The following is a 14,477-nucleotide window of genomic DNA, read 5'->3' as shown; positions in this document are numbered from 1 at the left end:
AGTCTGCGGCTACGCAACAAACTGTAATGCACTGTGTGTTCTGACACCTTTCTATTAGAACCAGCTTTAACTTTTTCAGCAATTTGAGCTACAGTAGCTTTTCTGCTGGATTGGACCACACAGGACAGCTTTCGCTCCCTATGCACATCAATGAGACTTGGCCGCCCAAGACCCTGTCGCCGAGTGTTACCCGTTTTCCTTCCTTGGACCGCTTTTGGTCGGTACTGACCACTGCAGACCGGGAACACCCCACAAGAGCTGCAGTTTTGGAGGTGCCCTTACCCAGTCGTCTAGCCACCACAATTTGGCCCTTGTCCAAGCCGCTCACAACCTCACACTTTTCCTGCTTCCAACACATCAACTTCAAGGACAAACTGTTAACTTGCTGCCTAACATATCCCACCCAATGACAGGTGCCACTATAGGTTGTTCATGGTTTAGGCTTGTTACAGTTATTGCTGCAACATGCAAACATGTTTAAGACAGTCAAGTGCCTCCAACTTTATGGCACTTGCCAGGTCCATAAAAAAAGTGTTAGGCTAACCTTGACTTGCCTGCACAGATCCCTGACCTCAACCCCCATCAAGCATGTTTGGGATGAACTTGAACGTAAGCAGAAGTAGGATTTGTGTAGAATTAAAAAGCCTTTATTTCACATTACAAAATATACTCCATCAAGGCCATTGTTAGTAGTGGATTGCACATCTTTTTTGAGTTACACTAATAAGTTGATTCTCCTTGAATGTGCAAGCCTATTGGTTAAAAACAAGGAAGTGATTCGTCATCAGTAGAAGGTTAAAGGGAAGAGGATGAAAGGGGGATGGAAGGAGTGAAACAGGGACAAACCTAATCTGAAAAAAGAAAAAAAAAAACCACAAACTGAAAATGAAAATGGAAAAAAAATAAAATATCACATGGACATACCACAACAAAGTGACACGATTTCAATTTAAACAAAAAGGTGAGGACCCAGATGCAGCCTTAGATATCATAAGTTTAATAAACAAAAGGCAAAAAAATGCAAAAACAAAATCTAAAATCCAACAAAAGACTAAAAAAGGAAAATCAAAAGACAGAGCAAAAAACTTACAACAAAACCAGGAACAGGTAATCCAAGGGACATGAGGGGTCAGGGGAAGCACAAAGAATATCCAGGGAAGAAAACATAAGGAACCAAGTGCAGGTCATGGACATAGACTAAACTCCAGAGGAAGGGCGACAATGAACAGGCAACGAGACAGGGGAGCACAAAGACTAAATAAACTTAGGAGGTGAGGTTAATCAGACACAGGTGAGACAATCAAGGGGCAGGTGAAAACAGTCAGGGCAGGGCACATAATCAAACAAGCGGGAAACATAAAGGCAGGAAGTGGACCAACACGAGAGACAAGGTGACAAAGTAAAACAGGAAATGATCTAATCAAAAAGACACAGGTGAAATACTAAACTAAACAAGAATAAATACTGACAAGAACACAGAATAAACTAAATACAAAACTAAACAATGAAAACTCATGACAAGGGACAAAGTGACAAGGTAAAACAAGACATAATAACTGAACACCGAAATACAAGACAAAACCAGATTTGATCTAGAAACTCATGACACAAAGTCAAGGTGGACCGACAAAGACCCTACCCGTAAACGCACTCACCAAAACAATCCCCATAACCCCATTGTTTTGAACCAATTTTGACAGTAGTGACATTAGATGACAAGTGTTTGCTTTGCGAAAAATGCTGCAATTAATGCCAAAAGGTAGCCCTGCCTTAAAATGCCTCAAACACTCAGACATGCATGAAAGGACAGCTGACAGAGAGTTGATGAATGTGCTGTTGCGTCCGCTGGCTCGGGTTAGCTTGTCGGAAGTTCCGTCCATCTTTATTGAACTGTTCCCGTCTTATTTGCTCCATCATATTAAACCGGAACCACTGACCTTCTTTAAGGTTGTAGATAAGAGATAAAACAAACACCTAAATGTACGCACATATTGACGGATTATCAGAGTGTCTGTTTGTCCACTGATAGCCATGTCCAGCAAACCAGCGTGAGTCAGCGAGACAATAATGAAACACTTGATGGCGGTTCACTAAGATCCTATTAATGTCCTCATGATAATCCAACTTAAGCTTTATAATAACTCTCGTGTTATACTTTTGTGTGTGCTGTCATTCTGTTTGAATTAAATCCATGTAGGTGTGGTCCACTAAGTTTGTAATCGGGCTCTTATTATCCACGAAATTTCAATCCTTTAATTCCAGCCTTTCCAATAACAGGAAATGTGAGACACATGTGTGTCCAGGGAACAATATGTGTGTTTGTATCAAATCTTTGTGGAAGATCAGTAAAGACAAACCTTCCATGAGTCACAGGCGGTGTAAATACGGCTGCACGTGTCTGTGTCTTGTTGTGTGTGCATGAATGACCAGCTCTTTACGACCACAGCCAGACCTGAGGCGGTGAGTTCACATGAACACAATAACAAAAACCACGTGGAGATAATGGACCACCAGCTAAACCAATCAGGCTAATGAGCCAAAACTAAAGGTATGGTCACATGGAAAGATGTATGGCATGTCAGGTCAGCCTGTTAAGGGGAGATGGACTAGTGACATGCATTCAGGTCTAAGGTTAGACTCTTAATAAGCACTATATTTGCATACAATGAAAGACATATGATGTACTGTCTACACCATTTTATTCAGCAAAATTGACTTCAATGCACCATTACAGATCAGAGTCAACTTTACCCAGCGTTACCCAGTACAAACAGGATGTTTGGACCTAGTTTTGGTGTTATTGACAACCCTTCTGCTCAAGGCACAGGTATGGGTAAAACTAACACCATAACTATCATGGATTATTCTTGTTTAATTATGTGTTTCATTTGTATCCGGATGTTTGGTCATCATTTCTTGTTTCACCAAAGATATAGCCCCTGGAAACTACAGCCAACTTTTCAGGGCTTCCAGTGCAGCCAGCAGTTAGCAATAAGTCTTCCCACTGGTCAAAAAACCTGCTAACACCCGGCTTTTTTGCTTAATGGGAAAGGCTACGATCGGCATTCAGACCTGGGTCAAATGACTCTGCAGTAGACCCGGGAAATGATCTCTTCTGCGCTGATCGGCATTGATTGGAACACACAACCCGGGTCGACACGCTAATCTCCGCCCCCTTTCCGGCGCGATGCTATGCTCCGTTGGTAACTTTTGCGACTCCTTGTCATCTCAGCTACAAATTCTGCCTGTCTCCGTCCAGCGCTCGAACAATGGGCCTCATTTACGAACAGTGCGTACGCACGAATCTGTGCTTGAACTGTGCGTACGCACGTTTGACGCACAAATCTGGGATTCATCAGTATAGAGTAGAGCATATGAAAATGTTCATATTGAAATGTAACACTTTTGTTACAATTGTTTCTATTTCTGCTGATGTGAAATTTTTCATTTTTCCTTTTGAGACCATCTTTCACGTTATTTCAGCTTCTCCGTAACACCGCTCTCTTCATGTAGCACCAAACAGATGTCCTTATATAGAGAAATAGAGGCGTGGCAGCATGCTGATTGCAGATCGCGGACACGCGCCTGTCAATTTAGAATGGTTCAGATTTACTAACATACGCACGGTGGTGAGAACAAAATTGGCCGGTACGCACGTGTCATAAATCCGACGGTGATTTTGCACATGTACTTATTTTTTGCGGAGAGTAAGAACATTTCTGCGCAGATATTAGTGAATGAGGCCCATTGTTCCAAATTTGTCGGCACCGAGTTTGATACACAGATTATAAAGACCTAACCAATGTAAAATCTTCAATCAATCAATCAATCAAATTTTATTTGAATAGCGCCAAATCATAACCAGAGTTATCTCGAGACACTTTACAAAAAGAGCAGGTCTAGACCGACTCTTTGTTATGGGATTTAAAGAGAGGCCCAACATGAATCACCATGAATAGCACTTAGCAATATTTGGCACATTGGCACATTCACTGTTTACTAACCCTGTTGCGGGCGCGTTTGTGACGTCAGAAGGTGACACAGCAGAAAAGAGACCAAAAGGAGTATACTTCACTGGCAATGGGAACAGAGAGCATCTTTAAGCAGGTCTTCCCAGGTCTGAAAAACCTGCGTTAACATGCTGAATTTAGGTGGGAAAGACTTCCTTTTCAGTGAGCTGCATTTGATGCAGAAGAGAGAAACGAGTTGAAGTCGAGATACGACACGATAAGTCTACCAGCAGATAGTTAGCAGTACTTGCATGCTGATGTCTGTTCATAGAGATTAGTAAAATGGCCGGAAAGGCTTTAGGGCAGATTTGGCTCCACCACTTTTCTCTCCACATGAACTGTTTTTCCTGCATGAAACCAAAGCCTGCTGATACGTGATTGGTCAATACTACTCGGACTACAAACGCACCAAAAAACAGAAACCAGAACACTTGCGGTGCCAAAATTTTCTCCCACAACTAAATACAGATTAGTCTGCTGATAGCTGGATAACTGAGAGCTGATATTCAGGACTCTTGAAGACTTCCACTTCAGTCCACTGGTCAATGTTTAAGTTAACTAGCAAGTTCAAGTGCAACTATGGAGTTACGGAAACCAGAACACTTTAAATCCCCTGAATTTTGATTCTTTACTCTTAAATTACTTTACAGATTAAGTTACATATGCATTGACTGGGAAAATTCTACAGCCTAATGACAACTTTATGGTCTAATTTATTTCTGTACTTTAACTTGACCATAAATATGTAACAAATAACCTTTAATCTTTACCATCAAGCATGCTGAAATTAATTGTCAGGCATATCCATGAGTGGCGTCAATTATGGATGCAAAAAAGTGGAGAATTATGACCATGTTTATTTGTCCATATGATTTCCATGTTCCCAAGAAAGCTGTAGAGGTGGTTGAAGTGACTCATAGTTGCTGTAAACACGCGCATGTACAGTGTGTCCAGTGCGAGCCCCTCTGTGATTGTTGACATACAGTAAAACAGACATTAAATTCATTTATGTTTCCATGTTGCGAAATGTCACAGTGCCTCCTCGTCTTGTTATGAATCCTTCCTCACCTCGTGCGAGAGAGAGACAGAGGGAGGACGCTTATTGGTGGAGAGCACTGATGGTCAGCCTATAAATACACGTGAATGTGTAAAGGGGAGAGCAGAGCATCACCGGAGGTCGAAGTACACAGTTCACGGTCTGTTGCAGCATATTCTCGGACCTGTCAGCTGTTGGTTCCGGGTCACGTTAGCATGTCTCAGTCAGGACGTCCCAACACCGTCCGGCTCGTGTTCCTCGGAGCAGCGGGGGTCGGTAAGAGCGCGCTCATCCGCCGTTTCCTCCACGACCGCTTCGAGCAGAAGTACACGCGCACAGTGGAGGAGCTTCACGTGCTGGAGTACGACATTGCTGGGTCGGGGAAGATACGCCTGGAGATCCTGGACACGAGCGGCAGCTACTCCTTCCCGGCCATGCGCGAGCTCTGCATCCGCCACAGTGACGCGTTCGCCCTCGTGTACGCCGTGGACGACCCCGGGTCCTTCGAGGAGGTGAAACGGCTCCGTGACGAGATTCTGGAGCTGCGGGGCGTCAAAGGCGCGCCCATCACTGTGGTTGGGTGCAAGGCAGATCTGAGCGAGGCCGAGGGTCGCGTGCTGCTGGCGGCTGATGTCATGGCCACGGTGGAGGGTGAGTGGGACGCAGATTTCGTGGAGGCGTCCGCGCGCACAGGTGGAAACACGGTGGGGGTGTTTCGCGCGCTGCTGCAGCAGGTGAAGGTGCCGCACCGGCTGAGCCCCGCGGTGTGGAGGCGCAGAGACACGGAGCCCAGAGCAGCAGTGAAGAGGAGACCACCACTGAAGAAGAACCACAGCTGTATCCTGTCATAGGAACATTTCTCTGCTCCATGATGGACTCTGCAGCTGGTCTGCGCAGGTGTTGCTGGGCATCACAGTTACTCAGCCTGTTTATCCAGAGGTGGAAAGTTGGGAATAAGGTCCTTTATGAATGAAACCTGACTATTTCTGAAGATCTCGAAAGCAAAGATCATTGTCATAATAGTTTACTGGGACCCCTTATTGGCTATTTAAGATGCACTTTATACGCTTTAAAGATTCATATTTCAGTGTATGATTTTTATTCTATGTCAATAAAATATTTTTTATGACGTTTGTCTGCTGGTTCATATATTTCCTTTAGTTAACGTCGTCTAATAAAACAGTGTGTAAACGGAGTATTTAGATATTCAATTTACATTAAAGTAGGCCACATAACACCAATGACCAGATTGTGAAAATACTCCATGACAAATACAAGTTCTGCATGAACACTTATACTTTGAATTAACATTAACAATTAACATTGCACCATATTTTATTCACAAATACAAAATCTGGATCCTCAAAGAAACAACTATCGTCAATTGTAATAGGGAACAAACAATATTGGCCTATGAAATGTTGTAGAGATTAGGTATAAAGCATAAAATACCAATGTAAAGTAGAAGTGCTTCAGAGTAGGATTAAGTTCAGTATAGTTGTGTAAATATGCTTAGTCACCTTCCAACAGTCGGCAGCCCGCTGATCTTTGTCTCTTTTGTAAAATGTTAAAAGAATCAGACCAACATTCTTGCGCATGCTGACAGATACAATCAGACACAGATACAATGAAACAGTCCCTCAAAATCTGTAAGAGTTTCTTAAATTACTAGTAAACTTGCTAACTTTCATTTTCTTAGCACAAATATTATATCACTTTTTATTACAATTCACATTGTTGAATTGTCATTGTGGAGCAATACCTAAGTCCATGGGCCTGAGCCTTTTCTATTTTTGTCCTGTCTCCATCATATTCATAAGGATGGACGTCAGCTGCCATTGTTGGCTGCAGTAAATGCATGGAGGGAATATTCAGATTAGTCTGTGCTTTATAAAAATAGCTCCTCTCTTTGCATAAAGCCAAGTCGTGCTTCTACACACAAACACGAACACACTCATTGTCAAGTGGAACAAAGAATCAACAAACCCACACATCTCATGGTCTGTTCATTCATCTGTCCTCTCATCATCCACTTGTTCTCCTCTTATCTTCCTCCGCTTATCCCCACATCAGACCTAATCTGCAACTGAAAAACAGTCATCATGCTGTTGTGGGCCCAAAAAACAATTAAGGAAGGATCTAGTGCTTCCGGAAGCACATGATGGCTAGAAAAACAGATGCTACTGGACAGGGAATGTTTTTTCCCCCAGTAGTTATGAAACATGCATCTGTTTTGTTTAGAAATAATACATCTTTTGTGGATGTTGCTGCAAGATCACACTCTCAGAACATCCTATTGTTTTGTAGTGCAACCTCTGCTGTCTTTAGCTAATGGGATAAACTTGAAGAAAAGAATCAGTTTGTTATTGTACATGTGCAGCAGTAAAAAGGTTAAGTAACATCACTTTTAAGTTCAAGTCACTTTATTTGGCAGCCAAGTTTAGTTTTGAGTTTTTGCACAGATGGATAAGGTAAAGTAATAAACAAAGGTAAACAGGGATTATATTTTAAAGAAGAAGCATGTAGAAGAAACCTGAGCACAAAAGAAGAAACACAGAAGTGCAATTATATCAAAACATGCTGTACTTTTAATGCATGCACATGTACACATTTTTTAGGATTATTTTTATCAGTTCCAGAATGAGTAGTAGTAGTAGTAGTATAAGTGTAATCCTGAAAGTTTAACGGTGATTGGATTAGAAATAAAATGCCTAGCATGGAAATAATAACTTATTAGTAGCATTGGCCGTACTGTAGTTGGTTACCATGTGCACTTTGTAAAATGCTGCCCCCCACTGACAGGAATGCATATAAACACAAAAGCTTCAGATTCAAACATTTTTTATTTGTTGAGCCAGCAGTGGTGATAGAAATATATATATTTTTAAGAAATTTTAAACTACAGATACCACAGTACAACCCCAAAATGCATGCATTATAGGTTGTATGTTTGGTTCACACAGGTGTAATAAAATACAAGAAGCCTTTTGTGTTGTAGTCGGTTGTCGTCCAGCTAAGTACACTGCTTTTTATGCTTCTTTTGGTTAGAATTAACTAATAACTCATCATATTCTAGCTGTATGTTGAAAAGTGACTTGTAGGCCTAGTTAGAGCTGTCATGTATTTGTAAACTACACTACAATAGTCCTATACAATAGAGTAGCAGAATAACTATTTCACTCACTATTCATAGTTACGTACATTTTTAACCGTAAAACCTGCACGTTCCAGTTATTTTTTACACGATGTTGGTGCAACTGTTTCACGAGTAAAGAATCGTAAAACACTTTCCCCTCAAACATAAGTAACCACAACATCAAATCGTACTAAACAATTGTTTAAATCCCATTCCAACTACATTTCCCGTCAGTACTGTGTTGTAGGAAACGATGAGCAACCAGCAACCGGCATTCAGCCAATCACGCCCCAGGATGTGACTTTCTCGTCCAGTGATTGGCTAATTTTGCACTGGTCTTCCCACGATGCTTTGCGGCACCGGCCTGGAATTCAAATCCAGCTGGCCAATCAGAGGGCGCCGTAACGACAGAGGCAGCATTTTAAACTTGTATCCGAGGCTGTTGTCAAAAGGCTGAACGGGGTAACGCTGCAACCACCAAAGAACGAGTCTGGCGATTTATCCGATGTCTTCTTCAGGGTTTTATTTCTCTTGAGATTCGTATGTACTTTATTTTAAATGTTAAAGCTAAATGTTTGGAAATCGTTCACGTACAAGGTGGTTTACGTTAGTTTTGATTTAAATTAACTAGTGTTTGGGAGCACACTAGCTTCCAGGGCTAAACTAACGTCAGTTAAGGTCGCGTTAACAATACTTTTACTTTTCACACTTTAATAGAGTTCCTCGACTTTTAAAAGTTTTTTTTAAAGACGCCGAACACCACTGCAGTAAAAAATGAGTGCTGCTGTTGCAAATCCGTCGGCACATGTCGACCCGAAATCGGCTCCTCTCAAGGAAATCCCAGATGTGCTGGTCGACCCTCGCACCATGAGGAGATACGCGAGAGGAAGATTCCTCGGAAAAGGTGGTTTCGCCAAATGTTACGAGATCACAGACTTGGAGACAAAGCAGGTTTTCGCTGGAAAAATCGTGCCAAAGTCCCTGATCCTGAAGCAGCACCAGAGAGAGAAAATGACCTCAGAAATCGCCATTCACAAGAGTCTCAACCACGCCAACGTCGTCGGCTTCCACGGGTTTTTTGAAGACGACGACTTTGTATTTGTCGTCCTGGAAATCTGCAGGAGAAGGGTGAGTGTGTTGTGAAAATGCATGCCTTCTCGCAAGTGACCACATATCTCTGGGCCAACGGTTTTCGCCCACTCTTCCGTTGTCCATACTGACTCAGTGAAGGCTGCTTAAATTTAACAAAAAGCCAAGACAGTTTTGAATATACTAGTATAAATAATCTTAATGTCTCAAATATAATTTGATTTCGTTGTTTATCTCAAAATCTGAGTTTTTACAGACATTTCCCCCCTTTTGAGCTGCCACCGTCACCTACCAAATATTTGCTTAGGATTCAGAGTCCATCTCCTTGAATCTTATTATTTCTCATTTCTGTTTCAGTCCTTGTTGGAGCTGCACAAGCGTCGTAAGGCTGTGACTGAGCCAGAGGCTCGCTACTACATGACACAGCTGCTCAAAGGTGTCCAGTACCTGCACAGCAACAGAGTGATCCACAGAGACCTGAAACTGGGAAACATCTTCCTCAATGATGACATGGATGTCAAAATAGGTAACTTGCTCTGCTAGATTACAAATGATTCAATACAACTATATTTATTTTGTCGTGCCTGTGAAAGGGGTATTAAATACCAGTACCTTTTATTAAAGACTGGGAGTCAAACCTGTTGGCTCAGTAATAAAGGATAAGACACACCTCAGACTCTACTTCTGACATGTGTCATACTTCCTGGAAGAGTGCTTTCCACTGACTGGTGCAGACCTTTCTCATGTGGGCCAAACTCATAACTAAGCTTTCAATTAAAGAAACAACAGCACATTTATAAAGTTTGGGTCCTGGAAATATGCAGAAAATGTTATCTCTTAATTTGCAGCTTTACAAAATCTTGTCTATCTTCTTCTCCAGGTGACTTTGGTTTGGCCACTAAGATTGAGTTTGATGGCGAGAGGAAGAAGACTTTGTGCGGAACACCCAACTACATCGCGCCTGAAGTGCTTTGTAAGAAAGGCCACAGCTATGAGGTGGATGTCTGGTCTCTGGGGTGCATTCTGTAAGTCTGAAACACACTAATGAAGACGTACTATTCCATCTGATATTGCCCAGCCAGCTAAACCTCCTCCCTGTGTTGTTTCCTCAGGTACACTTTGTTGGTGGGTAAACCTCCATTTGAGACCTCCTGCCTGAAGGAGACCTACAACCGCATCAAGAAGAACAACTACACCATCCCCTGGGTAAGCTGGACTAATGTATCATTAAATGTTCCTTCAAAATAAAGTATGTGTTGCTGTTTTGCCCCTCACTTCTCTCATAACCTGAATTCACCACTCGCCCTGCAGCACATCAACCCAGCCGCGTCCTCTCTCATCAAGCGGATGCTGCATGCCGATCCCACCAAAAGGCCGACCATCGCCGAGCTGCAAACGGACGAGTTCTTCACATCGGGTTACATCCCCCTACGCCTGCCCACCACCTGCCTCACTGTACCCCCACGCTTCTCCATCGCCCCCTCAACAGCCATGGAGCTCAACCAGAGACGGCCACTGACCGCCATCAACAACAAGGGTAATGATCCTAGCAGGACAGTCTTCCTATACCCCTTGCACAGAGTAATTTGGGTCTACAAGAGTGCTAATGACTTCATGTTCTTTTTACAGCAGGGACAGAGAAGGTGGATGTGAAGGACGAGCCCCAAAGGTGAGAAGTTTGTTAAATGTTTGAGACCAAGTGTACTCTATTGATAGCTGCTCATTTCTCCTCTGATATTATTGGGCTATTATTATAGGACAATGTGTTATCCTGCTCTGTAGAGGGGTGGTTTAAAGGTGTCATGAGGTTAAATGTTGTGTATTGTGTCTGTAGGGAGCCTGAACCTGCAGAAAACCACCTGAAGGACATGCTGCAGCAGCTCAACAGCATTATCGCCGCAAAGCCCTCTGAGAAGCCCGTCATCTGCCAAGGTGAGTGCACACGACCCGAGTATAGTTCATTAGTGTCATTTCAGATTTGCACATGGAAGATATTTTGGTCATCTCTGTTGCTCACTAAGATTTTACTGTTTTGCATTTCCAGAGGAGGCAGAGGATCCTGCATGTATTCCCATCTTCTGGATCAGCAAATGGGTGGACTACTCTGACAAATACGGATTAGGTAAGCAACTGCACAGACTGTTTATTATGTTACTGTACATTTATGTAGGTAACAGGTACATGTTTACCCCAGTGTGATAAAAATGTGAATATCTGACTAAAAATACGGTTGAGATATCTTTCTAGATCAACTTTGAAGCTACATATAAAACGCATTACAAACTGTATCATTTGTCCTTCATATGTTTTAAGGTCAGGTAGTGCATCAGGTGCTGCAGAGGGAATTAATGGCTTCTGCCAGCCGTTAGACTTTTCCACAGCAGACATTTAAACCTGATACAGCAGGAGAAGCACAGTTGTAACTGGTAACATCAACAACCACTGGGTTCCGTTTAAGTTTTCTAGCCATAACTTATGTTCATTACTCCTGTGCTTTTCCTGCTGTGACGCGTGTGCCTTTAAAAAAAGGGTTACAAGTAATAATAAAGAATGAAATGCAACCGTTATTTTGGGCGAAGGTTAGAAATGGCGGTTTCATTTCACAGTTTATCTACTAGAGATAGCTAATGAGTTGAATTTGTGGTTACAAGATATCTCGGTTTAAGAAGAAAAGTTATTAAATTTCAGATGTTGAACAAGAGTTTCTGCTCTGTTTTTCAGGCTACCAGCTGTGTGACAACAGCGTCGGTGTGCTGTTCAATGATTACACACGTCTGATCATGTATGCCGATGGAGACAGTCTGCAGTACATCGACAAGACGGCCGCTGAATCCTACCTGAGCGTGCGCTCCTATCCTGCTACACTCAACAAGAAGGTAAGATCCCGTGGCCTGTGATTCTATCTTGCAGTTTATTTTACCACGGTGTAGATTCTTATACACCTGTTCTTTTTACTTGCAGATAACTTTGCTGAAATATTTCCGCAACTACATGAGCGAGCACCTCCTAAAGGCCGGCGCCAACATCGCGCGGCGGGAAGGAGACGAGCTGGCGCGGCTGCCCTACCTCTCCCTCTGGTTCAGGACCAAGAGCGCCATCGTCCTGCACCTCACCAACGGCACCGTGCAGATCAACTTCTTCCAGGTTAGATATGCACCACTTCACTGCCTATTATGATTGTCTTGCATACAGTGCTGCTACTGTTTCACTTTGGATTCCCTCATCTCTAAGTTGCCTACAAAAATACATCCCAAAAGCTGTTAAATATACTTAGCTTACGTCTCATGAAGGCCCACAGCTAATCCTGCATTTTCACGTTTTCAGGACCACACCAAGCTGATCCTGTGTCCGCTCATGGGCGCGGTGACCTACATCGACGAGAAGCGAGACTTCCGCACCTACAAGCTCTCTCTACTGGAGGAGTTCGGCTGCACCAAGGAGCTGGCCAGCCGCATGCGCTACGCCAAACTCATGGTGGAGAAGCTGCTGGACAGCAAACCTTCCCCCGCCGCTGCACAGTAGACCACCTCCATCTTCAATCACTCTGTCCTTACTCACTGGTCGCTTCTTCCCGTCTGCCAGCCTCTGAAGACAAAAAAGACCCTCAAAACCTGATTGAAGGGTTGCTGTAAAATGATTTTTATGTCGTCTTCAAGGCTTTAAATTGATTGTTGTACATGAAGATTGGCATATCTGCCTCTAAGCCACTGATTTTAATCCTTTTTTTCCCTGTTTAAAGTATTTTCTTAACTTTCTCGATGAAGCTTGCTCTTTACAAACGCAGTCCTGCTGACGTAACAAGACAGCTGGATCACAGACAGCAGCTAAATGTTAAGTGTTCACTGTGTTCAGAATCATCTTAAAGTTCCTCCATGATTCTCTTTACTTGTTTGCGTTTCTTCATGTATCATTGTGCGTTTGAAGCCCAGTGGACAGGTGTTTGGTGGGGGTTGAGACTCTGACGTGCTGTGTGGATGCACAAAGCTTCTCTGGTGTTCTCTAGTTTGTCTTTTATCTGTGTCGTATGTGGAGAGATGCACCATGTTAATACGTCTTCATCATGTACATTGTTTTCACCTGTAGCTACTTTTTACACTTTTAAACTATTTTAGATGTCTTGTCTTTTTCAACATGTACAGACCTGTACATAATGCTGAATATGCATACATGTTGTAAAGATGATTTAATTTTACCCGAGTTTAAATAAAGATTCTCTTGAACAAGACAAACTGCTGCTGTGTGATGAAGTTATATTTGCTGCTCAGAACTTGTTTGCTTGCTGCACACAAATGCATGAAAGTTTGTTCTTGACCTATTTAAAGGTGATCAATCAAATGGGATCTTTAATATCTAGAGTAAACAGCACAAACTTTTTCAGAAGCAGTTTTATTGGCCAAGTATGTGGGCACATACAAGGTATTTGATGCCAGTTTTTCATTACTCTAAATGTACAGACAGACAAACTGACGTGCTACACTTTAAACAAGGACAAGTTGGACAAATGGTAAACACTGGCACTAAAACATACAGACAAAGGAATGCAATAAATATTTTAGACCTTATTTAAAAGATAAATAAAAAAACTACACTTGTAGAAAGGAGAGAATAGTGCAAAAAAGAGTGCAAAGTTGTGAGATATTTTAATGGCTTTGGTAGCTATACATACAACTTCCACATTAAGAGTCATGCTGACCTGCCTTAATTCCAGTGTATGTCAACATCTGTGTTAAATTAACAAGCTGTTATTAAGGGTTCACTCAAATTACTAAACCCATCTTTATATGGAATCGTACTCATAGTGTAAAACCAACTGCATGGCTAAATACTGTTTGGACGTACTGACCCTTTCAGACAGTACTAAAACTCCAAGTCTTGACAGGCAAGACGCTGTAGTAGTCCTGTCCACATTGAAATGTCTCTGAATTTTTATCAGTACTTGTTTTTAAACTTTTCATAATCTTTTATTTTGAAAGTTGCCTTTCACATCCTCCCACCGTTTGACGCAAAAACCGTCGGTGTCAGGGCTCCAGAGTTTGTGTCCGTGTGCGACGATCCATGTAGAATGACTCACGATCTTTCAGCGCCTCCTAGTGGACATAAATAGTCATAAGAGTTTGATTAACAGTAATATGTTTATATGCATTTCTTATTTGTGTTTACTCTATTTAACGCAGTAAACTGAACGTATGCCAATGCATGCCTCAAG

At 42.3% G+C, this 14,477-nt stretch overlaps 2 protein-coding genes across 2 annotated transcripts; both read left to right on the top strand.

The window, feature by feature from the left end:
* The first annotated feature begins 5,174 nt into the window (after nucleotides 1-5,174).
* On the top strand, nucleotides 5,175-6,107 carry rasd3 (RASD family member 3). The gene has a single exon (XM_069666506.1). It carries the CDS (start codon nucleotides 5,262-5,264, stop codon nucleotides 5,895-5,897), a length of 636 nt encoding a protein of 211 aa, XP_069522607.1. The 5' UTR covers nucleotides 5,175-5,261; the 3' UTR covers nucleotides 5,898-6,107.
* Nucleotides 6,108-8,671: 2,564 nt separating this feature from the next.
* plk1 (polo-like kinase 1 (Drosophila)) lies at nucleotides 8,672-13,463 on the top strand. The gene is made up of 11 exons (XM_069666117.1): nucleotides 8,672-9,310; nucleotides 9,629-9,797; nucleotides 10,152-10,296; nucleotides 10,384-10,477; nucleotides 10,583-10,808; nucleotides 10,901-10,940; nucleotides 11,106-11,203; nucleotides 11,316-11,393; nucleotides 11,993-12,147; nucleotides 12,233-12,415; nucleotides 12,596-13,463. Exons 1-11 carry the CDS (start codon nucleotides 8,957-8,959, stop codon nucleotides 12,791-12,793), a joined length of 1,740 nt encoding a protein of 579 aa, XP_069522218.1. The 5' UTR covers nucleotides 8,672-8,956; the 3' UTR covers nucleotides 12,794-13,463.
* Nucleotides 13,464-14,477: the final 1,014 nt, after the last annotated feature.

Source organism: Semicossyphus pulcher, unplaced genomic scaffold, assembly GCF_022749685.1.
Source record: "Semicossyphus pulcher isolate SPU_LCO1_2020_fin unplaced genomic scaffold, fSemPul1.0.p SCAF_17, whole genome shotgun sequence".
Taxonomy (NCBI): Eukaryota; Metazoa; Chordata; class Actinopteri; order Labriformes; family Labridae; genus Semicossyphus; species Semicossyphus pulcher.
This window is presented reverse-complemented; position numbering and strand designations above follow the sequence as displayed.

Excerpts from the sequence above, each read along its gene's own strand:
- rasd3 (XM_069666506.1), top strand. The coding sequence starts at position 5,262 with ATGTCTCAGTCAGGACGTCCCAACACCGTCCGGCTCGTGTTCCTCGGA.
- plk1 (XM_069666117.1), top strand. The coding sequence starts at position 8,957 with ATGAGTGCTGCTGTTGCAAATCCGTCGGCACATGTCGACCCGAAATCG. Across the intron at positions 10,297-10,383 it reads TGGTCTCTGGGGTGCATTCT|GTACACTTTGTTGGTGGGTA; the intron begins GTAAGTCTGAAA and ends TTGTTTCCTCAG. Across the intron at positions 10,809-10,900 it reads GACCGCCATCAACAACAAGG|CAGGGACAGAGAAGGTGGAT; the intron begins GTAATGATCCTA and ends TTCTTTTTACAG.